The sequence below is a fragment of the Choloepus didactylus genome, chromosome 4 (assembly GCF_015220235.1).
Source record: "Choloepus didactylus isolate mChoDid1 chromosome 4, mChoDid1.pri, whole genome shotgun sequence".
NCBI classification, from domain to species: domain Eukaryota; kingdom Metazoa; phylum Chordata; class Mammalia; order Pilosa; family Megalonychidae; genus Choloepus; species Choloepus didactylus.
Genome location: NC_051310.1, coordinates 66,939,533 through 66,967,356, shown reverse-complemented (window position 1 = coordinate 66,967,356; position 27,824 = coordinate 66,939,533). Strand labels below are relative to the sequence as shown.

The 27,824-nt window shown below is 36.8% G+C and overlaps 1 protein-coding gene and 1 pseudogene across 1 annotated transcript in view; one reads left to right on the top strand and one right to left on the bottom strand.

The window, feature by feature from the left end:
• HERC2 (HECT and RLD domain containing E3 ubiquitin protein ligase 2) overlaps positions 1 to 27,824 on the bottom strand; it is a 299,399-nt gene that overhangs the window by 149,296 nt on the left and 122,279 nt on the right. Inside the window, exons 17-19 of the mRNA XM_037832807.1 lie at positions 20,692 to 20,892; positions 18,662 to 18,890; positions 18,442 to 18,566 (exon numbers count right to left, since the gene is read on the bottom strand). Coding sequence (XP_037688735.1) covers positions 18,442 to 18,566; positions 18,662 to 18,890; positions 20,692 to 20,892 — 555 coding nt within the window. The remainder of the gene's footprint in view (positions 1 to 18,441; positions 18,567 to 18,661; positions 18,891 to 20,691; positions 20,893 to 27,824) is intronic.
• LOC119530880 lies at positions 550 to 2,110 on the top strand (annotated as a pseudogene).

Sequence of the window (27,824 nt, the reverse complement as noted above, 5' to 3'; positions counted from 1 at the left end):
AAAACAATGTTGAGTTAATCAAATACTGTAAATTAATTTTTGACAATAAAGATAAATGCTCACTTTTAATTGACTAAGAGCAATAGAAAACCTATTACATCTTAAGGTAATTTCTGACAATAACTTGATGAGAAATCTTTGTGGTCCAGAAATTTGATTTCTTAAAATCACACATATCATGCAGAAGCCTTACAATTTCAAATGACAGCCAGATCTCTTCACTGGAATCCTCAGGAACTCTGGAAACATGGTTCATGTGATTTAGAAATACCACAGAAAATCAGCAGATCTTAGTTCATTCAGTAAGTCACGGGTAACTACCTCATTCAAAGAAATGAACATCTTTTACCTACAAGAGCTGAATGTGTGACCGGGATGTTGAGATTGTTTCTTGGCCACAAGAGCCAGAAAATACATTTTGAGAATCCCTAGTTTTAAAAAATAATTCTCGACTGCTATGGCTGCCGCCGCCACACAACACCCCCTCCCCTCCACCTGAGTTGTTGTGGCAGCGCCTCAGGCGATCGCCACCAGAAAACAGATTTGATAATGCGCTGCATTAAAAGTAAAGAGAACAAAAGTCCAGCCATTAAATCTAGAACTGGAAACACTCCAGAGCATGTCAGCACAAGTGTCAGCCATTATGGAGCAGAATACACTGCAACGTCACCATCATCATCAGCAAAGGGAACATCTGTTAGTTTTAGCAATCTTTCCATAACACCATTTGGAGAATCCTCAGGGGTGACACCTTTTGGAGGAGCATCTTCCTCATTCTCGGTGGTGCCAGCTTCATATCCTGCTGGTTTAACATGTGGTGGTACTATATTTGCAGCCTTATATGATTATGAAGCTAGAACTACAGAAGACCTTTCACTTAAGAAGGGTGAAAGATTTCAGACAACTAATAATATAGAAGGAGACTGATGGGAAGCAAGATCAATTGCTACAGGAAAGAATGGTTAGATCCCTAGAAATTATGTAGCACTTGCAGATTCCATTCAGGCAGAAGAATGGTATTTTGGCAAAATGGGGAGAAAAGATGCTGAAAGATTACTTGTGAATCCTGGAAATCCGTGAGGTATTTTCTTGGTAGAAGAGAGTGAAAACTATTAAAGGTGCTTATTCCCTCTCTATTCGTGATTGGGATAAGAAGTGACAATATGAAACACTACAAAATTAGGAAACTTGACAATGGCAGATATTATATCACAACCAGAGCACAATTTGATACTCTGCAGAAATTGGTGAAACACTACACAGAGCATGCTGATGGTTTATGCCATAAGTAAACAACTGTGTGTCCAACTGTGAAACCCCAGACTCAAGGTCTAGCAAAAGATGCTTGGGAAATCTCTCGAGAATCTTTCTGACTAGAGGTTAAACTAGGACAAGGATGTTTTGGTGAAGTATGGATGGGAACATGGATGAAACCACAAAAGTAGCAATCAAAACACTAAAACCAGGTACAATGATGCCAGAAGGCTCAGATCATGAAGAAATTCAGACATGATAAACTTGTTCCACTCTATGCAGTTGTATCTGAAGAGCCAGTTTACACTGTCACTGAATTTATGTCAAAAGGGAGTTTACGAGACATATATTTAAAGAATGAATTTTATCCACCGCAACCTTTGGACTGCTAATATTCTTGGAGGGGAAAATTTGGTGTGCAAAATAGATTTTGGTTTATCAAGGTTAACTGAAGACAATGAATATACTGCAAGACAAAGTGCAAAATTCCCAATACAATGGACAGCTCCTGAGGCTGCACCATATGGTTGATTTACAATAAAGTCTGACGTGTGGTCATCTGGAATTCTACAGACAGAACTGGTAACAAAGGGCAGAGTTCCATTTCCAGGCATGGTAAACAGCAAAGTGCTGGAGCAGGTGGAACGGGGTATAGGATGCCTTGCCCTCAGGGCTGTCCAGAATCCCTACATGAATTGATGAACCTCTGTTGGAAAAAGGACCCTGACGAACAATCAACATTGAATATATTCAGTCCTTTTTGGAAGACTACTTCACTGCTACTGAGCTGCAGGACCAGCCAGGAGAAAATTTATCAAGTAGCCTATTCTATATGCACAAATCTGCCAAAATATAAAGAACTTGTGTAGAGTTCCTCACTTATGTACAGGAATCAAAAGAAGAAAACCCTCACTCTGCATGTTTTTTAATGGAATTAATGAAGTATTAACTGAAATTCCAGACATGGCTGCACAAAACAACTTTTTTTTTCCCCCAAATGTTAAACTCTAAAGTTCCAGTGATGAACTTTCCAACTGATTTCAGGGTCCAAAGAAAGTATAGCTAAGATGTTAATGACAGTGTGAGTGATAGCATAACAATGAAGAGCAACAAGGCTACTGCTTATAAATCCTCTTTCCCTCATCCCCCAAATCAGAATTGTTTAAGGGAAAATTATGTATCATTACAGTCAAAACTTCGGACATAAAAAGTTATACACAATAAAATCTACGATCAAGGAACTTCATGGGACCAAACAATTCCATTCCAGTTTTTAAAAATTTTTTGCATTCATTAAGTTGAACTGTTAATATGCAATCTTAATAGATGCCCCCTTTTGCATAAAATTGGACCAGGTTTCTCAAAAGCAAAAAGGAATGTAAGAACCATCTAAACCTTGATTAAGTGTAATTTGAAAGTATAATGCACTATGTTAATTATGTTAGCACTCATTCACAGAACTAGAAAGTAGAAAAAGCAATTTTTCACTTTAATCATTTTCTGAGTAGTTTAATTCAGAATAATGAAGATAACTAGAAAGTGAGCTAATCTTTTATAAGGTTGCATTGATTTAAAAAGGCAATATATGATTGAAATTGTACTGTTCAATACAAGGGGAAATCTTCTAATCTTTAGATACCATGAAAACTAAGACCCAGAATTTAAATGATGCTTTTTCAAAAAATAGACTTGGTATTATAGATGTTCCTAATATGCACTTATGGGGAAGAGTGCCACAAATATAAAATATCACTAGATCAGGGACTTGAATGCACTTTTGTTGTTAATGAATATAGACTAAGAGAGAAAAATGTATTAAAAAGAAATAGAAAAAAATGTGAAATCTTTACAGGTAGAGGAATGGAATGGAATGTTTAATGTTGATGTCATGGAGTGACAAAATGGCTTTGGGGGCACTCAGAGCTCCTCACTTATCTCTTTCCTGAGACTTTTTAAGAATTATAAGGAATGACTATAATTTTTCATAGTAAACACACTACATAAGTGTCATATCCTCAAAATAGCAAAGTTAGGCTCCACATTTATTCCAGTAATACAGCCTTTCCTCAAAACATTTTTAAAACTTCAGTTTTCAAATTTGTTTTATCTTACATCCACTTTTTAAATACACTGAATGGTGACCATTTTTTCTCTTTTAGAATATAACTGATCTGAGGAGGAAAACTAATTCAGAATAATAATAAGAATGCAAAAAAGGAGACAGTTTTTGTCCATTTAAACTTAAAGTGGAGAAGTGCAAGGTAAGACTGGTTTTTATGGCTAAGTTACAAAGAAATTCCAAAATATGAATTTGAATAGCAGCATTACTGGTTTAAGTGTCTAGCAAAGGAAAAATGAATCTGATAAAAGTCTAGTATTTATGCTTTTAAAATACTCTATTTCATAGTCACACTTAAAATAAAGCAATAACATCAGGTCCCCATACATTGGGAATGTAATTTTTAACTTACCTGATTAAATCATGAAATTTAAAATTCTATACCATCATAACTGTTGGAATTCAAACCATTTTAAAATGTGACAAATAAACTTCATGCAAGTTGACAACAGTTCTGGCACTAAAAATTGTGATTGTTTCTTATGTTTACATAACCTGCTTAGTATTGAATTCCTCTACCAAGTGATCCTCCTATGGAAGAGTGCATCATTATTTACCCTTAACTTCTACAACCCTGTGACATCAGATTTTTAAAGGGCTTTAGTGAACTATGATATTGTAATTTTTCTAAGCATTTTGAAAAGGGTAACATTATATATGTACTAATTCTCTTAAGAAAAATAAGACAGGAAAAGTTGATGGTATTCATTAGGTTTTAACTGAATGGAGCAGTTGCTTATAATAACAACGGTATAGTAAGGATATAAAACACTAACATAAGTGTATTCAGTTTAAATGGTTATGGTATTATCAATTGTCAAGAAAAAAGAAACAACTTTGTACATTTGAAGATTTTTTTTCAACAGCTTGCATTCTTCAATCTCTTAATGTGGAACTTAACCCTTACCAAAAATAAAAGTTGGCAAAAACAACTTTCTAGCAGAGACACTTTTTTAAATGAATGATGGTAGCCTAAAATTTAATATTTTTATAAATTATTATAATATTTTTTGGTGAACAATTGAAATAAAAGTTCTCATTAAATGCAAAATAATAATAATAATAATAATAATAATAATAATAATAATAATTCTCACTCTTCCTCCCAGAATGCTGCCCTTGAAGGTGACATCCACACCCAGGATGCCTCATAGACATGTCCGTGCTGGTGTGGCCCACTAGGTGCGCCTCCCCTTCACCTTCCACTCTACAGTCACATGAGACTTTTACTGAGCACCCATTTTAGAAGCCAGTTTTATTTATTACCTCACTGAACCCTCAACACAAACATATGGAGCAGACACTATTATCATCCGTTTTAAAATACATGGAAACCGAACAGGACAAAGATGGAGTCTCTTGCCCAGGAGAAGCCAGACTGTCAGGGTGGAGCCACCAATGGATGCTAAAATTAGTAGGAAAAAGTTTAAGTAGAAACAGGACATCTGCACAGTCTAGAAACAGCTCCCTCAAATATTTATTAAGCGCAAATAAAAAGAAAGTAAATTTACAGTGCATAATCATGGAAGATACCACCTTACCCAAGCGATCAAGACTAATACTACCAATAATACATACTGCTAACCTATACCCCTGATATGATCTACTGACAGGGCATATCACCCCTGTGGCTTTCTGACCAAACATGGATAACTTCAACCTAATCATAAAAAAAAAAACACACACAAATTGAAGAGAACTCCATAAAATAATTGCCTACTACTCTTCAAAAGTCTCAAGGTCATGAAACATAAAGAAAGACTGAGGAATTGGAAGAGACTAAGGAAACAAGAAGTCTAAATGCAGTATGGGATCTTGGACTGAATCATGGAACACAAAAAGGACATGAGTGGAAAACTGGTGAAATTAGATACAGTGTATAATTTAATAAGACTGTACCAAAGTTAACTTCTTAGTTTAAATAAATGTACCATGATTATGCAAAATGTAAATATTAAGGGAAGCTGAGGAAAGGGTATATGGAAACACTGTGCTATTTCTGTAACTTTACTATAAGTCTAAAATTATAACAAAATAAAACATTAAAAATTTAAGGAGAGGCGGGGCAAGATGGCGGACTGGTGAGCTATATGTTTTACTTACTCCTCCAGGAAAGTAGGTAGAAAGCTAGGAACTGCGTGGACTGGACACCACAGAGCAATCTGACTTTGGGCATACTTCATACAACACTCATGAAAATGTGGAACTGCTGAGAGCAGCGAAATCTGTAAGTTTTTGGGGCCAGGGTACCCGCACCCATCCCTACCAGGCGCAGTCCCGTGGGAGAAGGGGCTGTCACCTCTGGGAAGGAGAAGGTAGAAATGCAGTAGCAACCCTTATCAGAAACTCATTCTACTGATCCAAACTTCAACCATAGATAGACTGAGACCAGACACCAGAGAATCAGAGCAGCCAGCCCAGCAGAGAGGAGACAGGCATAGAAAAAAACAGCACGAAAAACTCCAAAATAAAAGCGGAGGATTTTTGGAGTCCTGGTGAACATAGAAAGGGGAAGGGCAGAGCTCAGGCCCTGAGGCTCATATGCAAATCCCAAAGAAAAGCTGATCTCTCTGCCCTGTGGACCTTTCCTTAATGTCCCTAATTGCTTTGTCTCTTAGCATTTCAATAACCCATTAGACCCGTGAGGAGGGCCGATTTTTGTGTTTTTTTTTAATCCTTTTCTCTTTTTCTAAAACAATTACTCTAAGAAGCCCAATACAGAAAGCTTCAAAGACTTGCAATTTGGGCAGATCAAGACAAGAGCAGAACTAAGAGAGCTCTGAGACAAAAGGCAATAATCCAGTGGCTGAGAAAATTCACTAAACAGAACAACTTTCCAAGAAAAGGGGGGTGTCCGCTCACAGCCATCATCCTGGTGGACAGGAAACACTCATGCCCATCGCCAGCCCCATAGCCCAGAGCTGCCAAAGACAACCCACAATGACTGAAGTGCTTCAAATAACAGGCACACACCACAAAACTGGGCGTGGACATTAGCCTTCCCTGCAACCTCAGCTGACTGTCCCAGAGTTGGGAAGGTGGAGCAGTGTGAATTAACAAAGCCCCATTCAGCCATCATTTCAGCAGAATGGGAGCCTCCCTACACAGCCCAGCAGCCCAGAACCGCCCTGGGGGGACGGCACTCACCTGTGACATAGCACAGTCATCCCTCAACAGAGGACCAGGGGGTGCACGGCCTGGAAGAGGGACCCACTCGCAAGTCTCAGGAGCCATACGCCAATACCAAGGACTTGTGGGTCAGTGGCAGAGACAAACTGTGGCAGGACTGAACCGAAGGATTAGACTACTGCAGCAGCTTTAAAACTCCAGGATCACCAGGGAGATCTGATTGTTAGAGCCACCTCCCCTCCCTGACTGCCCAGAAACACACCCCATAAACAGGGCGGGCAACACCAAATACACACACAAGCTTGGTACACCAATTGGACCCCACAAGACTCACTCCCCCACTCACCACAACGGCAAAGCAGGGGAGAACTGGCTTGTGGAGAACAGGTGGCTCGTGGACGCCACCTGCTGGTTAGTTAAAGTGTACTCCACGAAGCTGTAGATCTGACAAATTAGAGATAAGGACTTCAAATGCTCTACAAATCCTAAAAGAAACCAATCAGGTTAAGCAAATGCCAAGAGGCCAAAAACAACAGAAAATTATAAAGCATATGAAAAAACCAGACGATATGGATAACCCAAGCCCAAGCACCCAAATCAAAAGATCAGAAGAGACACAGCACCTAGAGTAGCTACTCAAAGAACTAAAGATGAACAATCAGACCATAGTACGGGATACAAAGGATATCAAGAAGACTCTAGAAGAGCATAAAGAAGACATTGCAAGACTAAATAAAAAAAAATAGATGATCTTATGGAAATTAAAGAAACTGTTGACCAAATTAAAAAGATTCTGGACACTCATAGTACAAGACTAGAGGAAGATGAACAACAAATCAGTGACCTGGAAGATGACACAATGGAAAATGAAAGCATAAAAGAAAGAATGGGGAAAAAAACTGAAAAAATCGAAATGGACCTCAGGGATATGATATATGATATAAAACGTCCGAATATAAGACTCATTGGTGTTCCAGAAGGGGAAGAAAAGGGTAAAGGTCTAGGAAGAGTATTCAAAGAAATTGTTGGGGAAAACTTCCCAAATCTTCTAAACAACATAAATACACAAATCATAAATGCCCAGTGAACTCCAAAAAGAATACATCCAAATACATCCACTCCGAGACATATTCTGATCACACTGTCAAACACGGAAGAGAAGGAGCAAGTTTGGAAAGCAGCAAGAGAAAAGCAATTCACCACATACAAAGGAAACAACATAAGACTAAGTAGTGACTACTCAGCAGCCACCATGGAGGCGAGAAAGCAGCGGCAAGATATATTTAAAATTCTGAGTGAGAAAAATTTCCAGCCAAGAATACTTTATCCAGCAAAGCTCTCCTTCAAATTTGAGGGAGAGCTTAAATTTTTCACAGACAAAAAAATGCTGAGAGAATTTGCTAACAAGAGACATGCCCTACTGGAGATACTCAAGGGAGCCCTACAGACAGAGAAACAAAGAAAGGACAGAGAGACTTGGAGAATGGTTCAGTACTAAACAGATTCGGTATGGGTACAATAAAGGATATTAATACAGAGAGGGTAAAAAATATATATGACAAACATAAACGAAAGGATAAGATGGCTGATTCAAGAAATGCCTTCACGGTTATAACGTTGAATGTAAATGGATTAAATTCCCCAATTAACAGATACAGATTCACAGAATGGATCAAAAATAATGAACCATCAACATGTTGCATACAAGAGACTCATCTTAGACACAGGGACACAAAGAAACTGAAAGTGAAAGGATGGAAAAAAATATTTCATGCAAGCTACAGCCAAAAGAAAGCAGGTGTAGCAATATTAATCTCAGATAAAATAGACTTTAAATGCAGGGAGGTTTTGAGAGACAAAGAAGGCCACTACATACTAATAAAAGGGGCAATTCAACAAGAAGAAATAACAATCATAAATGTCTATGCACCCAATCAAGGTGCCACAAAATACATGAGAGAAACACTGGCAAAACTAAAGGAAGCAATGGATGTTTCCACAATAACTGTGGGAGACTTCAACACATCACTCTCTCCTATACACAGATCAACGAGACAGAAGACCAATAAGGAAATTGAAAACCTAAACAATCTGATAAATGAATTAGATTTAACAGACATATACAGAACATTACATCCCAAATCACCAGGATACACATACTTTTCTAGTGCTCACGGAACTTTCTCCAGAATAGATCATATGCTGGGACATAAAACAAGTCTCAATACATTTAAAAAGATTGAAATTATTCAAAGCACATTCTCTGACCACAATGGAATACAATTAGAAGGCAATAACCATCAGAGACTTAGAAAATTCACAAATACCTGGAGGTTAAACAACACACTCCTAAACAATCAGTGGGTTAAAGAAGAAATAGCAAGAGAAATTGCTAAATATATAGAGACAAATGAAAATGAGAACACAACATACCAAAACCTATGGGATGCAGCAAAAGCAGTGCTGAGGGGGAAATTTATAGCACTAAATGCATATATTAAAAAGGAAAAAAAGAGCCAAAATCAAAGAACTAATGGATCAACTGAAGAAGCTAGGAAATGAAGAGCAAACCAATCCTAAACCAAGTAGAAGAAAAGAAATAACAAGGATTAAAGCAGAAATAAATGATATAGAGAACAAAAAAACAATAGAGAGGATAAATATCACCAAAGTTGGTTCTTTCAGAAGATCAACAAGATTGACAAGCCCCTAGCTAGACTGACAAAATCAAAAAGAGAGAAGACCCATATAAACAAAATAATGAATGAAAAAGGTGACATAACTGCAGATCCTGAAGAAATTAAAAAAATTACAAGAGGATACTATGAACAACTGTATGGCAACAAACTGGATAATGTAGAGGAAATGGACAATTTCCTGGAAACATATGAACAACTTTGACTGACCAGAGAAGAAATAGAAGACCTCAACCAGCCCATCACAAGCAAAGAGATCCAATCAGTCATCAAAAATCTTCCCACAAATAAATGCCCAGGGCCAGATGGCTTCACAGGGGAATTCTACCAAACTTTCCAGAAAGAACTGACACCAATCTTACTCAAACTCTTTCAAAACATTGAAGAAAATGGAACACTACCTAACTCATTTTATGACGCTAACATCAATCTAATACCAAAACCAGGCAAAGATGCTACAAAAAAGGAAAACTACCGGCCAATCTCCCTAATGAATATAGATGCAAAAATCCTCAACAAAATACTTGCAAATCGAATCCAAAGACACATTAAAAAAATCATACACCATGACCAAGTGGGGTTTATTCCAGGCATGCAAGGACGGGTCAACACAAGAAAATCAATCAATGTATTACAACATTAAAAATTCGAAAAGGAAAAATCAAATGATCATCTCAATAGATGCTGAAAAAGCATTTAACAAAATCCAACATCCGTTTTTGATAAAAACACTTCAAAAGGTAGGAATTGAAGGAAACTTCCTCAACATGATAAAGAGCATATATGAAAAACCCACAGCCAGCATAGTACTCAATGGCGAGAGACTGAAAGCCTTCCCTCTAAGATCAGGAACAAGACAAGGATGCCCGCTGTCACCACTGTTATTCAACATTGTGCTAGAAGTGCTAGCCAGGGCAATCCGGCAAGACAACTAAATAAAAGGCATCCAAATTGGAAAGGAAGAAGTAAAACTGTCATTATTTGCAGATCATATGATCTTATATCTGGAAAACCCTGAGAAATCGACGACACAGCTACTAGAGCTAATCAACAAATTTAGCAAAGTAGCGGGATACAAGGTTAATGCACATAAGTCAGTAATGTTTCTATATGCTAGAAATGAACAAACTGAAGAGACACTCAAGAAAAAGATACCATTTTCAATAGCAACTAAAAAAATCAAGTACCTAGGAATAAACTTAACCAAAGATGCAAAAGACCTATACAAAGAAAACTACATAACTCTACTAAAAGAAATAGAAGGGGACCTTAAAAGATGGAAAAATATTCCATGTTCATAGATAGGAAGACTAAATGTCATTAAGATGTCAATTCTACCCAAACTCATCTACAGATTCAATGCAATCCTAACCAAAATTCCAACAACCTACTTTGCAGACTTGGAAAAGCTAGTTATCAAATTTATTTGGAAAGGGAAGATGCCTCGAATTGCTAAAGACACTCTAAGAAAGAAAAACCAAGTGGGAGTACTTACCCTCCCTGACTTTGAAGCTTATTATAAAGCCACAGTTGTCAAAACAGCATGGTACTGGCATAAACATAGACATATACATCAATGGAATCGAATTGAGAATTCAGAGATTGACCCTCAGATCTATGGCCGACTGATCTTTGATAAGGCCCCCAAAGTCACTGAACTGAGTCATAATGGTCTTTTCAACAAATGGGGCTGGGAGAGTTGGATATCCATATCCAAAAGAATGAAAGAGGACCCCTACCTCACACCTTACACAAAAATTAACTCAAAATGGACCAAAGATCTCAATATAAAAGAAAGTACCATAAAACTCCTAGAAGATAATGTAGGAAAACATCTTCAAGACCTTGTATTAGGCAGTCGCTTCCTAGACTTTACACCCAAAGCACAAGCAACAAAAGAAAAAATCAATAAATGGGAACTCCTCAAGCTTAGAAGTTTCTGCACCTCAAAGGTATTTCTCAAAAAGGTAAAGAGGCAGCCAACTCAATGGGAAAAAATTTTTGGAAACCATGTATCTGACAAAAGACTGATATCTTGCATATATAAAGAAATCCTACAACTCAATGACAATAGTACAGACAGCCCAATTATAAAATGGGCAAAAGATATGAAAGGACAGTTCTCTGAAGAGGAAATACAAATGGCCAAGAAACACATGAAAAAATGTTCAGCTTCACTAGCTATTAGAGAGATGCAAATTAAGACCACAATGAGATACCATCTCACACCGATTAGAATGGCTGCCATTAAACAAACAGGAAACTACAAATGCTGGAGGGATGTGGAGAAATTGGAACTCTTATTCATTGTTGGTGGGACTGTATAATGGTTCAGCCACTCTGGAAGTCAGTCTGGCAGTTCCTTAGAAAACTAGATATAGAGTTACCATTCGATCCAGCGATTGCACTTCTCGGTATATACCCGGAAGATCGGAAAGCAGAGACACGAACAGATATCTGCACGCCGATGTTCATAGCAGCATTATTCACAATTGCCAAGAGATGGAAACAACCCAAATGTCCTTCAACAGATGAGTGGATAAATAAAACGTGGTATATACACACTGTGGAATACTACACGGCAGTAAGAAGAAACGATCTCATGAAACATACGACAACATGGATGAACCTTGAGGACATAATGCTGAGTGAAATAAGCCAGGCACAAAAAGAGAAATATTATATGCTACCACTAATGTGAACTTTGAAAAATGTAAAACAAATGGTTTATAATGTAGAATGTAGGGGAACTAGCATTAGAGAGCAATTAAGGAACGGGGAACAGTAATCCAAGAAGAACAGATAAGCTATTTAACGTTCTGGGGATGCCCAGGAATGACTATGGTCTGTTAATTTCTGATGGATATAGTAGGAACAAGTTCACAGAAATGTTGCTATATTAGGTAACTTTCTTGGGGTAAAGTAGGAACATGTTGGAAGTAAAGCAGTTATCTTAGGTTAGCTGCCTTTTTCTTACTCCCTTGTTATGGTCTCTTTGAAATGTTCTTTTATTGTATGTTTTCTCTTTTTTTTTTTTAATTTTTTTTTTCCATACAATTGATTAAAAAAAAAAAAAAAAAAAAAAAAAACAAGGAAAAAAATATGTAGAGCCCCCTTGAGGAGCCTGTGGAGAATGCAGGGGTATTGGCCTACCCCACCTCGAGGGTTGCTAACATGACCACAGACATAGGGGACTGGTGGTTTGATGGGTTGAGCCCTCTACCATAGGTTTTACCCTTGGGAAGATGTTTGCTGCAAAGGAGAGGCTAGGCCTCCCTATAATTGTGCCTAAGAGCCTCCTCCCGAATGCCTCTTTGTTGCTCAGATGTGGCCCTCTCTCTCTAGCTAAGCCAACTTGAAAGGTGAAATCACTGCCCTCCCCCCTACGTGGGATCAGACACCCAGGGGAGTGAAACTCCATGGCAACATGGAATATGACTCCCAGGGAGGAATGTAGACCTGGCATCGTGGGACGGAGAACATCTTCTTGACCAAAAGGGGGATGTGAAAGGAAATGAAATAAGCTTCAGTGGCAGAGAGATTCCAAAAGGAGCGGAGAGGTCACTCTGCTGGGCACTCTTACGCACAATTTAGACAACCCTTTTTAGGTTCTAAAGAATTGAGGTAGCTGGTGGTGGATACCTGAAACTATCAAACTACAACCCAGAACCCATGAATCTCGAAGACAATTGTATAATAATGTAGCTTATGAGGGGTGACGATGGGATTGGGAAAGCCATAAGGACCACACTCCACTTTGTCTAGTTTATGGATGGATGAGTAGAAAAATAGGGGAAGGAAACAAACAAACAAACAGACCAAGGTACCCAGTGTTCTTTTTTACTTCAATTGCTCTTTTTCACTCTAATTATTATTCTTGTTATTTTTGTGTGTGTGCTAATGAAGGTGTCAGGGATTGATTTAGGTGATGAATGTACAACTATGTAATGGTACTGTGAACAATCGAATGTATGATTTGTTTTGTATGACTGCGTGGTGACTATATCTCAATAAAATGAAGATAAAAAAATTTAAGGAAATTTTTTCTAAAACAGATGAGATAGGATTCTAAAGAGTATGAAGGTGACTGAGAAACTACAGAGATGAGCCAAGTCATTCTAGGGACCCAAACTGGACTGTTATCTTCTTTTCTATATCTGCATGTGAGACTCTTACGTTATATAATGGGTCCAGGTGACAAAATAGCACCTATTTACTGTTAAACCAAGTATTGTAGACTGCCTTGACGCACAGATTTTTAGTCAACTGCTCTAGTTATTATTCTTTGTCCTGTAAGTAGTTCTTTGTTCTTTGTCTATAAACACTGATTTATTTTCATATGTTAAGCCAACTTTGCATTCTTGGTATAAATCCCACTTAGTCATGATGTACTATCCCTTTTATATTTTGCTGGTCTTTGTTTGCTGGTATTTTGTTGAGCAGATTTTGCATCTATGTTCATAAGTTATAATGGTTTATAGTTTTCTTTCCTTGTGATGTCTTTTTCTGGTTTTGATATTAGGGTAATATTAGCCTCATGGAAAAGTTTGGACAATTCTCTCTTCTACCTTTTTGGAAGAGTTGGTGAAGGATTGGTGTTCTTTAATTGCTTGGCAAAATTCACCAATGAAGTCATCTGATCTTGGGCTTTTCTTTGTGGGATGTTTTTGGATTACCAACACATTCTCTGCTTGTTACAGGTCTTTTTTAGATTTTCTATTTCTATTTCTTCTTGAGTTAGTTTTGGTAGTTTGCGTTTTTCTATGGATTTGTCCATTCCATCTATGTAATCTAATTTGTTGGCATATAATTGTTCATAGTATTTCCTCATAATTTTTATTTGTCCCTTCTTTTATTTCTGATTTTGATTATTTGCATTAATTGCAACTGGAGGGTTAAAAGGTGTAAGTCAATAATGAAAGTGTTAAAAGAAAGACTGGTAAGGCCAAAAGGTAAAATGACATTCAAGGCCTACAGAGCCTGAGGTTAGAAAGTGGTATCAAAACAGTGGAAATTTCTCTTGAACAAGGCAGCAAACAATTATAGAAAACTGCACAAACTCTTTCTATGAGGCTAGTTACCACATACCCTAACAAGAAAAAGACATCACAAGAAAAGAAAACCTCAAACCTTTATCTCTTATGAATACAAACACAAAGTCTGCTCAACAAAACACAAGCAAATTGAATCCAGCAACAAATAAAAGGAATAATATACCATGACCACGTGGGATTTATACCAAGAATGCAAAGTTGGCTCAACATATGAAAATAAATCAATGTATTAATCACTGTATTAATAGAAAACAAGGGACAAATACCATATGATCATTTCAATAGATGCAGAAAAAAGCACTTGACAAAATTCAATACCTCTTCATTATAAAATGCCTCATCAGATGAGTAGAAGGGTACTAACTTCATCAACCTGATAAAGGGCATCCGCTAAAAAGTCACAGCTAACATTACTGCAAAGGAGAGGCTAAACCTGCTTATAACTGTGCCTAAGAGTCTCCCCCTGAGTGCCACTTTGTTGTTCAGATGTGGCCTTCTCTCTCTAACTAAGCCACCCGGGCAGGTGATCTCGCTGCCCTCCCTACTATGTGGGACCTGACTCCCAAGGGTGCAAATCTCCCTGGCAACACGGGATATGGCTCCCAGGGATGAATCTGGACATGGCATCGTGAGATTGAGAACATCTTCTTGACCAAAAAGGGGATGTGAAATGAAACGAAATAAAGTTTCACTGACTGAGAGATTTCAAATGGAGTCGAGAGGCCACTCTGGTGGACAATCTTATGCACTATATAGATAACCCTTTTTAGGTTTTCATGTACTGGAATAGCTAGAAGTAAATACCTGAAACTATCAAACTCCAACCCAGTAGCTGTGACTCTTGATGATGATTGTATAACAATGTAGATTACAAGGGGTGACAGTGTGATTGTGAAAATCTTGTGGATTGCACTTCCTTTATCCAATGTTATGGATGGATGAGTAGAAAAATGGGGAAAAAACTAAATGAAAAATAGGGTGGGATGGGGGGATGATTTGGGTGTTATGTTTTCTTTTATATTTTATTTTTATTCTTATTCTTTCTGGTGTAAGGAAAATGTTCAAAAATGGATTGGGATGATGAATGCAGATGGTTCTGTGAACAGTTGATTGCATACCATGGATGACTGTATGGTATGTGAATATCTCTCAATAAAGCTGAATTTAATTAAAAAAAAAAAAAATAGTCACAGCTAAGATGATGCTTAATGGTAAAAGACAAAAAGCTTTCCTCCTAAGATCAGTAATACAAAAAGAACATCCACTCTCAGCACTTCTATTCAACATTGTACTGAAGGTTTTAGCCAGTGCAATAAGGCAAGATTAGGAAATAAAAGCATGAATGATTGGTTCATAATGTTCATAACAGCATTATTCATATGAACTAACAGGGGAAACAATCCAAATGTCCACCAACTGACTAATGGATAAACAAAATGTGGTATATACATACAAAGGAATATTATTCAGCAATGTAAACAACTGAAGTACTGATGAACGGCTGCAGCATGGATGAACCTTGAAAATACAATACTAAGCGAAAGAAGCCAGTCACAAAAGGCCATATATTGTATGATTCCACTCTTAAGAAATACCCAGAATAGGGAAAACTGTAGAGACAGAAAGCAGATTAGTGGTTGCCAATGGCTGGGGTGAAGGAGTGAATGGGGAGTGACTGTTAATGTGTATGTGTTTCTTTTTTGGGGTGATGAAAATGTTCTGAAATTAGTGGTAATGATTATATAACTCTGAATGTACTAAAAAACACTGTTTTACACTTTCAAAGGGTGAATTTTAAGGCATGTGAATTATGTCTTAATAACTGTTTTAGGGGGGAAAATAAGGGAGCTATCTTTTGCCAGTCAAACGCAATCAATACTCCTGAGGACCTACAGTACTACCTAAACAAATTTCTTGTGAAAATGTAAACACAGTTCCTTCCTTTCCTTCTGGGCCTGATTTTCTAAGGGCAAAAGCCAGAATAGACTAAACACTAACAGTACTCCCCAGTCCTGTAAAGTCTGGAAACAAAGATTCTCATGAACTCGGTGGTGATAGTGGAACTGGTACAAACTTTCTTAAGGATAAGAAGGCAACAGGTATCAGAAAGCCTAAAAATGTGCATGCTTTTGACTAAGCAATTCCACTTCTGGAACTTTTTCATAATAATCATTCCTATACTTGAATGACATATATTTTAAAAAGTAATCCAAAAATTATTCAAGTAGTGTAACCATCCAAAATCTAAATGATCAACCACTGGTGGTTAAGGAAAAAATAAATAAAAGTGACTCCCTTTCCATATGACAGATTCCCCAAAGTGACAGAACAAAATAAGACATAGCAGAATATTCAACACAGGAAAACATGACAACCTGAAGAGTGAAAAAGAGACAAATACATATACACACACACACACACACACACACACACACACATATATACATATAACTGAGACTAATTCTGACACCATAATCAATATTATTAGTAGTACATATTTGCATTTAAGAAGTCTGGAAAACTATACACTGAAAATTTTAACACTGTTCATTCCTAAATGATGAGATTATAATGTTCTTTTTTGTTTGTGCCTTTCTGCAGCTTCTAAATGGTCTTCAGAGAACATGTACTATTTACCCTACAAACTAGTTTTGTTTTAAAATAAAAAGGCCTTTTGGATATTTTTTAGGCATCTTAATTATCATGGTACATCTGAAGTTCCTGCATTAGAGCTTACAAACTTGTTAGCAGTAGAGATCACAATTTCATTTCTCTGCATTCTCCCCTGCAATTCCTTTATAGCAGGCACAGAATAAACCTTTGCTCATTAAATTGACAGGCTCTAAAAATAATGTTCAGAGATACCACTGGGATCACATCAAGACTGTTTTCTGGTCGAGAGCTGGGCTGCCTCTTCCTGTTTACCACCAGTTCTCCACCAGCAGGAGGTGTCATGCTGCCACAGGGAACCACATGGAACACAGGGGTCAGCAAGCCTGCTGGTCACTAAGCAGCAAGCCTGAGCAAATCACTGAATTTCTCTGGTACTCATATCCTTGTGTGTAAAATGGGAATTTTCAAACTATTTTTCTTATTCATCATAGTTTATAAGGTTAAAAAACAGGGTACACCAAGAATCATAGGCACTATTACTATTACATATGATTTCTTCTAACTTTTTCAATTTAAGCAAGTATTTACGTTCTCAAAGACATTTTGTAAACACTTACCCCATTTAATTTTATCAGTGTAAGTTTAAAAACAAAAACTATCCTAATCAAGAGTAAAATCAACAAAATATATGAATGGTCAACATGCTCATGGAAATGCAAATTAAAACCACAATGAGATACTATCACACAACCAACAGAATGCCTAAGTTAAAAAGATTGACAATACTATACGTAGATGAGGATATGAAAGAACTAGAACTCTCATATGTGGCTGGTTCCAATGTAAAATGATGTGGCAACTCTGGAAATGGTATAAATATACACTCACCCTAGGATCCAACAAATTCCACTTCTAAGCATTTACCCAGGAGAAAACACAAGTTCACTTAGACTTGAACACAAAATGATCACAGCAGCTTAGTATCATTAAAAACCAGAAATAACTCAAATGTCCACTAATAGAAGAAGGGAAAAACAAAGTGTGCTATAACCATACCGTGGAATACTCCCCAGCAATAAAAACAACGTAATGATACACACAGCAACATGATGAATCTAAAAACTGAGAGAAAAGAAAGCAGACACAGAAGAGTACATATTGTATGATTCCATTCATATGAAATTCTAGAAAAGCAAAATTAATGTAGAGCTGAGGGAGGCAGAGAAGTATTACTAATTGCAACTGCAAAGGGGTGCAAGGGAACTTTCTGGGGTGATGGAAATGATCTATATATTGAACGGGGTATTTGTCAAACTCAGTGAAATAGACATTTAAATGGGTCAATTTTATCATACTTACAAAATGCCTCAATAAATTTTTTTTAATTAGTATGCTAAAATTAAGAGCTTTTATTAAAGAAAACAGTTGGATGTTACTCATAATTTTGTGTTTTAATCATTTTAATAATCCTGACAATAGGCTGTTATTTTTTTTACACATATTGATGTGGCAATATAAACCTCTCATTGCAGAACAACGCTGCTTTGGACAGCCCATCTATGCTCCTGGGCCATACCTGGATTTCTGCAGTAATGGCTGCATTCAAGGCCGATTCCAGCCCTCCGTCAGCCATCAAGCTCCCCACCAGAAGATCAATCATGAATCGACGGCCTGGACTTATGTTCACTTCATTGCCTGAAACTGAAAAAGGAAAAGTGTTTCCTGACAGTGTAACTTGAATGCCAGGCCCTCCCAGCACCATGCCACATGCATCCTCACTCCTCTCACAAGCCCACCTGAGCAGGGCAAGAGTGCAGAGAGTGCCCGTGCCCGTTCCTCAGCAGTGGGCAACAGCACTGACCACCCACTCTGCAGAACTGCCTGCGCGGCTGACTGTACGGTACACAGGACACCCACATTGCTGGCCAGTGTCACCACGGTCTGCTTCAAGCTGTTCAGGAGGACGCTGCCCAGACCTAAACCAAGGAATTCTGGGTCAACCTGGTGGCTAATGGCAGCATGCAACTGAAAGGAGAAAAACAATCTCACTTAGAACTCCTAAAAGTAAATAGATTTCAAAATCTTTAATAATTTGAAGTATTTAAACAACTATAACTATGTACGTGGAAAAGCTCAAGATCAAGAGAGTGTACTAAAATGATAAAGAAACAGCAACCCCCACCCCCACCCCCCCCAACAAGCCACATCCAACATAGAGAGATTGGGTATAATATAAGCAAAACGCGTAAATTTTATATAGTCAAGCTAGAGTATGAAAGGAAAATCCCCAAGGGCAAAGGACCAGAACTCACATTGTTAAACACAGCAGAAGCCATGAGGTTCTAGGACCTTTAAAGCAAATCAAAGTCTTTGGGCTAGAAACCAACCTTCTATCTTGTGCAACTATCAACACAGGGAATCTATGTTTTGGGTCCTGCAGAAAGCTGGGAGGCATTAAAGATTGCCCACATGTCAGTCAATCAGAAAACCCATGAACACTCTGAGAGGCAAATGCAAAACTCCCCTGTAGGGGCACCCCCACAGTCAAGGGCAAAGGGACATTCTAAGGAACCCATCCCCTGAAGGTGGTCTCACAATCAAAAATGAAAAACCACACTAGGTCACAAGCCACCATGAGGGACAGTTGTGAAAAGAATAAAAAGAAAAATGGAATTTAAAAACTAGAATTAATCCATTGAACTTTAAGAGATTAAAGAAGGACTAGAAGACGAGAATATAATAAGCAAATTGAAAAGACTCACATATAACTCTAGAAATGAGAAAAATATGATTGTGGGAATAAAAACCTCAGAGCCAAGGTGTGAAGAGATCATGGATGCTTGGGTTCAAATCCTGGCTCAACATGTGCTGGGTACATGACCTTAGAAATGTTACTTAACTTCTTCTGTTTTTTCATCTGTACAGTGAACATAACGGTCCCCCCTCTCATAGGGCACCTGCATGGATTTAATGAGCCAATAATGGTAAATCATAGTGCCAGGTCATGTAAGTATTTGCTAAATTAATGGACAAATTCAACACTGAGCTAAAGGAAGAATTTGTTATGGAAAGTGAGGTGAGATTGATTGGGGTGATGAATGCACAACTATATGATGGTACTGTGAACAGTTCATTGTACACCAAAGATGACTGTATGGTATGTGAATATATCTCAAAAAACTGAATTTCTCAAAAAAAAAAAGTGAGGTGAGCAAATCAACCAGAAAACAGCACAGAAAGATAGAGATAAGCAGCAAACATGATAAAGAGATTTTAACATATCACATAAGTTGTGGTGCATGGAAGAAAGTTTAACATAAACTTAACAGGAATTCCACAAGGGGGAATGACAAAACTGAAGTGCGACTAAGTGAGGGTATTTCTGCAGGGAGCTAACTTAATACTGAACAGAGCTCTCACGCTCCAGAGGAGAGACTGGCTAGCATGTCCACATACTCTGTCTCTCTCTTTCACCATATATTGTATTACCCAGATTTTCTCAATAGACAAACTAAATTCAAGATTAATCTCCCTGATGAATGCCAAGAAACTGATAATAGCAAAATAATACAATCCACACATATTATTACCTGCACTCAGGGAATGACTTACAGGGTAAACAGAATATAATTACTGATTGATTTAAGCCACACACACACACACACACACACACACACACACACACACTACTCCATCATATCCTTACTTTAATACTCCATTACCAGTTCACTTAGACTAAAATTCACACCCTTCAATAATGCATAAACATTCTTATGAATACTGAAGACACTTACAAAAGGTGAGAAGGAAGGAAGGTCATTACTACCTGAAGCCGCAGAAGATTCAGTGTTGCCACAGCCATGCACTCTTTCTCTTGGGGTGGGGGCCAGTCAGCAGTGCCGTCCATCCCCTCACTCACTTGCCGCAGTAGGAGATCCAACTGCTCAAAAGTCATTGAGCAAATGTCCACCACAAAAGGGACACGGAGGCCAATGGACCACTCGGAACAAGACGACCAAGCAAAACTCTATAGAAAAAATGCAAGACCCTAAAATGAATCTACAAAATTCAGCTGTGACTGTAACTCAGTGGATATGAGACTTCATGAAAGACAAGGGTGTCTTAAATTATTAATCTTCTCAATTTTCCAAATGCATATGTAATTCATGACTATCTAGCTCACATCCTATTTACTTCCAATATTCTTTCTTCCCATTCACTAGCCCCCATCTCGTTTTGCCATACCTAAAGAAATAAAAAGTTCTTTAGATTTTTTGACCTCAAAATTACTAACGTACATTAATAGATAGCATTGAGGTTCACAATTCACTTGACCTCAAATAGACAGTGAAAGGTTGGGTATATATACTGTAATCCCTAGAGCAACCGTGAAAAAAATATGCAAAGAGACATGAAAGAATTCAATAAATTAAAAAGGAATACTAAAAAATATTCAAATAACACAAAAGAAGACAGTTAAGAACAAAGGAACAAAAAACAGAGAGCAAAAAGAAACAAATAATAAAATGATAGACATAAATCCAATGTATAAGTAATTATATTGGATTTCAATGATCTAAAAACCCAAGTAAAAAGACAGTTATCAGAATAGATATAAAACAAAACCTAACTGGATGGTGTCTACAAGAAACCATCATGTAAATGTGATGATAAAAAAAGGTTAAAATTTCTTAGCTGTGCTTAATGGGGTTGCATAAAAGAAGGTTCTTATTCATGGGAAGTGTATCTGTGAATCATAGTGTTTGTTCAAGGGTGTGAGCAGCTAGCTCTCATATGTTCAGAAGACAGAGCAATAGATGATGATAGATAGGGAGGGAGGGAGGGAAAGAAATAGCGAAGTGACAGCATGTTAAAGTTGGTGGATTGGGCTATTGGGGGAGGGGGGTCAGGGTATGATGGAATTCTGTGTTTGGGGTTAGTATTATTTCTGCAACTGTTCCTATAACTTTGAATTTATTTCAAAATAAAATTAAAAAAAAAAAAAAAGGTTAAAGAGTGCTATATACAGATAATGGAATACTATTCAGCTGTCAAAAGGAACGAAGTCCTGATAGAAACAACAACACAGATGAACCCTGAAGATACCAGTTGAGTGAATAAGCCAGACACAAAAGGACAAATATTGTATGATCTCACTGTTTTGAAACAATTAGAATAAACAAACTCAAGAGTCAGAATCTAGAATATAGGTTACCAGGGGAAAGGGGGGGGTGGAGGCTTTGGGAATGGGAAGTTAGAGTTTAAAATGTACCTGGTTCCCATTTGGAACGATGAAAATGTTTTGATGATGGATGATGGTGATGGCAGCACAACACTGTGAACACTATTAACAGCACTGAGATACATATGAGTTTGATTTAAAGGGGAAATGTTAGATTGTATATATGGCAACAGAATAAAAAATTAAAAAAAAAATCCATGGCATACACTACACAAACACTGAACCCTATGTTAAATCATGGACTTTAATTAAAAGTACAATTATTAAAAAGTTCTATCATCAATTGTAACAAATGTTCCACACCAATGCAAGGTGCTGGTGGTAGGGCAGCGTATGGGAATCCTATATTTTACCCAGAATTGTTCCGTAAACCCACAACTTCTATAGTAAAGGGGAAAAAAAAAGATTTAGAAAATAGGTTAAAGTAAAAAGATGGAAAATGGCTATAGTTACATAACGATCAAAGGGTCAATTCACAAAGAAGACATAATCCTAAATATGTATGCACCTAACAACAGAGTAGCAAAACACACGCAGAATCTAATCAAAGTGAAAGAAGAAAGAATCACAATTATAGCTGAAGATATCAACACTACCCTCATACTAACAGAACAGACAGACAAAATCAGCAGATTTAGAAGAGTCGAATCATACACTCACTGAACTAGGTCTAATTGACATTTATATAACACTTTAACCAACAGCAGAATACTCATTATTTTCAAGCACAAAGAGACATTCAGTACAACAGACCATATTCTGAATCATAAAACAAGTCTTAACTGCATAAACAAACTGATATCACACAGTGTCTTCCTTGAACACAACAAAATTAAAACTAGAAATCAATAACAGAACTAGAAATTAATAAAAATAAAGTAGGTGTCAATAACTGGAAAGATCTCCAAGCACCTGGAAATTAAACAGGTTTCTATATTCCAATTGAAGTAGTAAAATATTGGCTGTAAGTAGACTACAAAAAATTAAGTATGTATACTGTAATTCCTATAGCATAACTTAAGATATTAAAAAAACATAATCAAAATTAAAAAAAATCAAAATGAATGCTAAAAACTGTATACACCTTAAAAAAAGCAGAAAGGGAAAACAGAGAAACAAGTAACAGAAAGAACAGAAAAAAATACATGAAAAGAAAGGTAGCTCTAAATCCACACATCAGCAATTAAACTAAATATAAACAATCTAAACATGGATTTCTTTTAAAATGACCTCACTACACTCCATCTCCAAAAAAACTCACTATAAATAAAATGATACAGGTAAGTTAAGGTAAATGGTGTAAAACTAAAACTAACAAGTATGTATAGGCTTTGTATGCTGAAAACTACAAAACTCAAATGAAACCGAAGAAGATCTAAATAAATGTTAGACATACTGTTTTCACTGGATAGAAGACTCAACAAAGTAAAAATGCTAGTTCTCCACAAACTGCAATTCCTATCAAACTCCCAGTAAGATATTTTTGTAGATATAGACGCAAGAATATTTTAAATTTTATATGGAAAAGCAAAAGAACTAGAACAACTAAAATAATTTGGAAAAAGAATAAAGTGGGAGGACCAGCCAATTCAATTTCAAGACTTATTATATAGCTATTATAAATAAGATTGTGTGGTGTAGGTGGAAGGAAAGATAGATAGACAGACAGACAGATCACTGAAACAGACAAGAGAAACGAAAAACAGACCTGCACAAATAAGCCAAACTGATTTTTCACAAAGGTACAAAAGCAATTCAGTAGAAGAAAGACAGCCTTTTCAACAAATGATGCTGCAGCAATTGATTTATAGGCAAAAAAAAAAAAAAAAAAAAAAAGGAACTTCAATGTAAACCTCACAACTCACACTAAATTTAACTCAAAATGTATCATGAACATAAATATAAAACTTTTAGGAAAAAATAGAAAAATCTTCAGGAACTAGGGCTAGGCACAAAGTTCTTACACTTGATATGAAAAACCACAAACTTTAAAAGAAAAGTTGATAAATTGGACTTCATCAAAATTTAAAACTTTTGTTCTACAAAAGATTCTAAGAAGATGAAAAGAAAAAGATACAATCCTGGAGAAAATATTTGTAAACCACATATCTGACAAAGGATTAGTGTCCAGAACATATAAAGAACTCTCCAACTCAACAGTTAAAGGACAGTCCAGTTAGAAAATGGGCAAAAGACATGAAGAGACATTTCACCAGAGGATATAAAGATGGCAAATAAGCACTCGAAAAGATGCACATCTTCATTAGCCACAGAGAAATGCAAATTAAAACCAGAATGAGATATCACTACATACCTAAAATATAAAAAAATTAAATTAAAAAACAGTGATACGACCAAATGTTGGCAAAACACAGAACAACTGTTTTACTCAATACATTGCCAAGTGGGAAGGTAAAATGGTACAGCCACTCTGAAAAACCGTTTGGCAAATTCTTAAAAAAAAAAAAAAAATTAAACATACTTGTCATATGTTCTAGCAACTGCATTCCTAGGCATTTATCAGAGAAATGAAAATTTACGTTCACACAAAAACCTGTACACAAATGTTCACAGCAGTTTTATTCAAAACTGCCCAAAATCATAAACCCAGTGGTTAAGCAAATTGGTACATCCATACTATGAAATACTACTCTGAAACAAAAAAATAATGAACTTTGATATGCATAACAACTTGGATGGCTCTCAAGGGCCTTAGACTGAGCATACAAGGCCAATCTCAGAAGGTCATATGCTGCATGAATGCATTTATATAACATTCTCGAAATGACAAAATTATAGTGGTAGAAAACAGATTATGGTTACCAAGGAATAGGGATAGTGGGGAGTAAGGGAGATGGGTATGATTATAAAGAGGTAGCATGGAGATCTTTACGGTGCTGGAATAGTTCTGTATTGACTGCAGCAGTGCTAACTTGAATCCATGCGGATAAAAAGATGGCGAACTATATACACACATTGTATCGATATAGACTACCTAATTTTGGTAGTTGAACAGGTAAGTAAGATGTAACTAATGGGGGAAACTGGGTTAAGGGTACACAGGACCTTTCATTACTATCTTTGAATGGCCTATGAATCTGTAATTACCTCAAAAAGTTCTGCTTTTTAATGCAAAGATACACTGTGCAAACACTAATCAAAAGAAAACTAGAATAGCTATCAATAGCAGACAAAATAGACTCTAGAGCAACAAAAATAAAAAGGAATAAAGAGGAACATTACCATAATGATAAAGGAGTCAATCACCATAAAGACAGAACAATCCTAAAAGTGTATCCAACTAACAAAACCACTTAAAAATACATGCAAGATGACCACAGACATAGGGGACTGGTGGTTTGATGGGTTGAGCCCTCTACCATAAGTTTTACCCTTGGGAAGACGGTTGCTGCAAAGGAGAGGCTAGGCCTCCCTATATTTGTGCCTAAGAGTCTCCTCCTGAATGCCTCTTTGTTGCTCAGATGTGGCCCTCTCTCTCTAGCTAAGACAACTTGAAAGGTGAAATCACTGCCCTCCCCCCTACGTGGGATCAGACACCCAGGGGAGTGAATCTCCCTGGCAACGCGCAATATGACTCCCGGGGAGGAATGCAGACCTGGCATCGTGGGACGGAGAACATCTTCTTGACCAAAAGCGGGATGTGAAAGGAAATGAAATAAGCTTCAGTGGCAGAGAGATTCCAAAACGAGCCGAGAGGTCACTCTGGTGGGCACCCTTACGCACACTTTAGACAACCCTTTTTAGGTTCTAAAGAATTGGGGTAGCTGGTGGTGGATACCTGAAACTATCAAACTACAACCCAGAACCCATGAATCTCGAAGACAGTTGTATAAAAATGTAGCTTATGAGGGGGTGACAATGGGATTGGGAAAGCCATAAGGACCACACTCCACTTTGTCTAGTTTATGGATGGATGAGTAGAAAAATAGGGGAAGGAAACAAACAGACAAAGGTACCCAGTGTTCTTTTTACTTCAATTGCTCTTTTTCACTCTAATTATTATTCTTGTTATTTTGTGTGTGTGCTAATGAAGGTGTCAGGGATTGATTTAGGTGATGAATGTACACTATGTATGGTACTGTAAACAATCGACAGTACGTTTGTTTTGTATGACTGCGTGGTATGTGAATATATCTCAATAAAATGATGATTAAAAAAAAAAAATACATGCAAGAAAAACTGACAGAACTAAAAAGAGAAATGGACAAATTCACAATTATAGTTGGAGATACCAACACCATCCTATTAATAGACAGAACAAGTAGGCAGAAAATCAATGTCACTAGAAGAACTGAACAATACCCTCAGTGAAAACTGACATACATAGAACACTTCATCCAATAACAGCAGAATACTATTGTTTTTAAGCACACACAAAACATTCACCAAGATAAAGCGTAAAACAAATCTTAACAAATTTAAGAGAATTTAAACCATACAGAGTATGTTCTTAGATGACAATGAAATTAAACTAGAAATCAGTAACAGGAGGATAATGGAACAATCTCCAAACAATTTGAATTGATCCATTAATAATCCAATGGAATTGATCCATTAATAATCCAATAGGTCAAAGAGCAATTCCCAAGGGAAATTAGAAAATGTGTTTAACTGAACAAAAATGAAAACACAACATATCAAAATTTGTGGGACGCAGTTAAAGTGCTGATTAGAGGGAAAGTTATAGCATCAAATACGTAATAGTAAAAAAGAATGGTCTAAAATCAACAATTTAAGCCCTTAATATAAGCAACTAGTGAAAAGAGAACAAGTAAACATAAAAGCAAATTGACGGAAAAAAAATAGCAAAGGGCAGAAATCAGTGAAATTTTAAAAAAGAAAAAACTAAAAGCTGGTTTTTGAAAAGATCAATGAAATTGATGGACCTCTAGCAAAAGTGACAAAGAAATAAAAAGAAAAGACACAATTTACCAGTATCAAGAATGAAAGAATGGATATCACTACAAACCCCACAGACTTCAAAAGGCTGGTAAGGGAATACTAGAGAAATTTTTAATACACAAAAGTGAAATAAATAAGATGGAAACAGAACAATTCCTTGAATGCCACAATCAGAAAAACCACCCACCACCCCCCAAAAATAAGTAGTTCTGTATCTATTAAAGGAATTGAATTTATAGTTAAGAACATTCTAAGAAAGAAATTCTCTAGGCCCAGATGGTTTCCCAAGTGAATTCTACTGAATGTTTAAAGAAGAAATAACACCAATTTTACACAATCTCTTCAAGAAAACAGAAGAGAAGGGAACACTTGGCAGCACTTTTTATGAGGTCAACTCTACCCTGCTACCAAAGTCAGATAAGACAGGTACAAGAAAAGAAAACTACAAACCAAATCTCATGAACCCCGACAGAAAATTCCTCAACAAAATATTAGCAAGTCAAACCCAGCAATTTATATAAAGAATAATACACCATGACCAAGTAGGGCTTATCCTAGCAAAGCAAGGCTTGGTGAATATCTGATAATCAATCAATGTAATCCACCATATTAACAGAGTAAAGACAGAAAACTACATGGTCATATCACTTGAGGAAGAAAAAGCATTTGACAAAAGTTCAACATCCATTCAGGATAAAACTCTCAAAAAAAAGTAGGACTTGAAGGAAATTTCCTTAATCTAACAAAAGGAATCTACAAAAAACCTACAGCTAACATACTTAATGGTGAAAGAA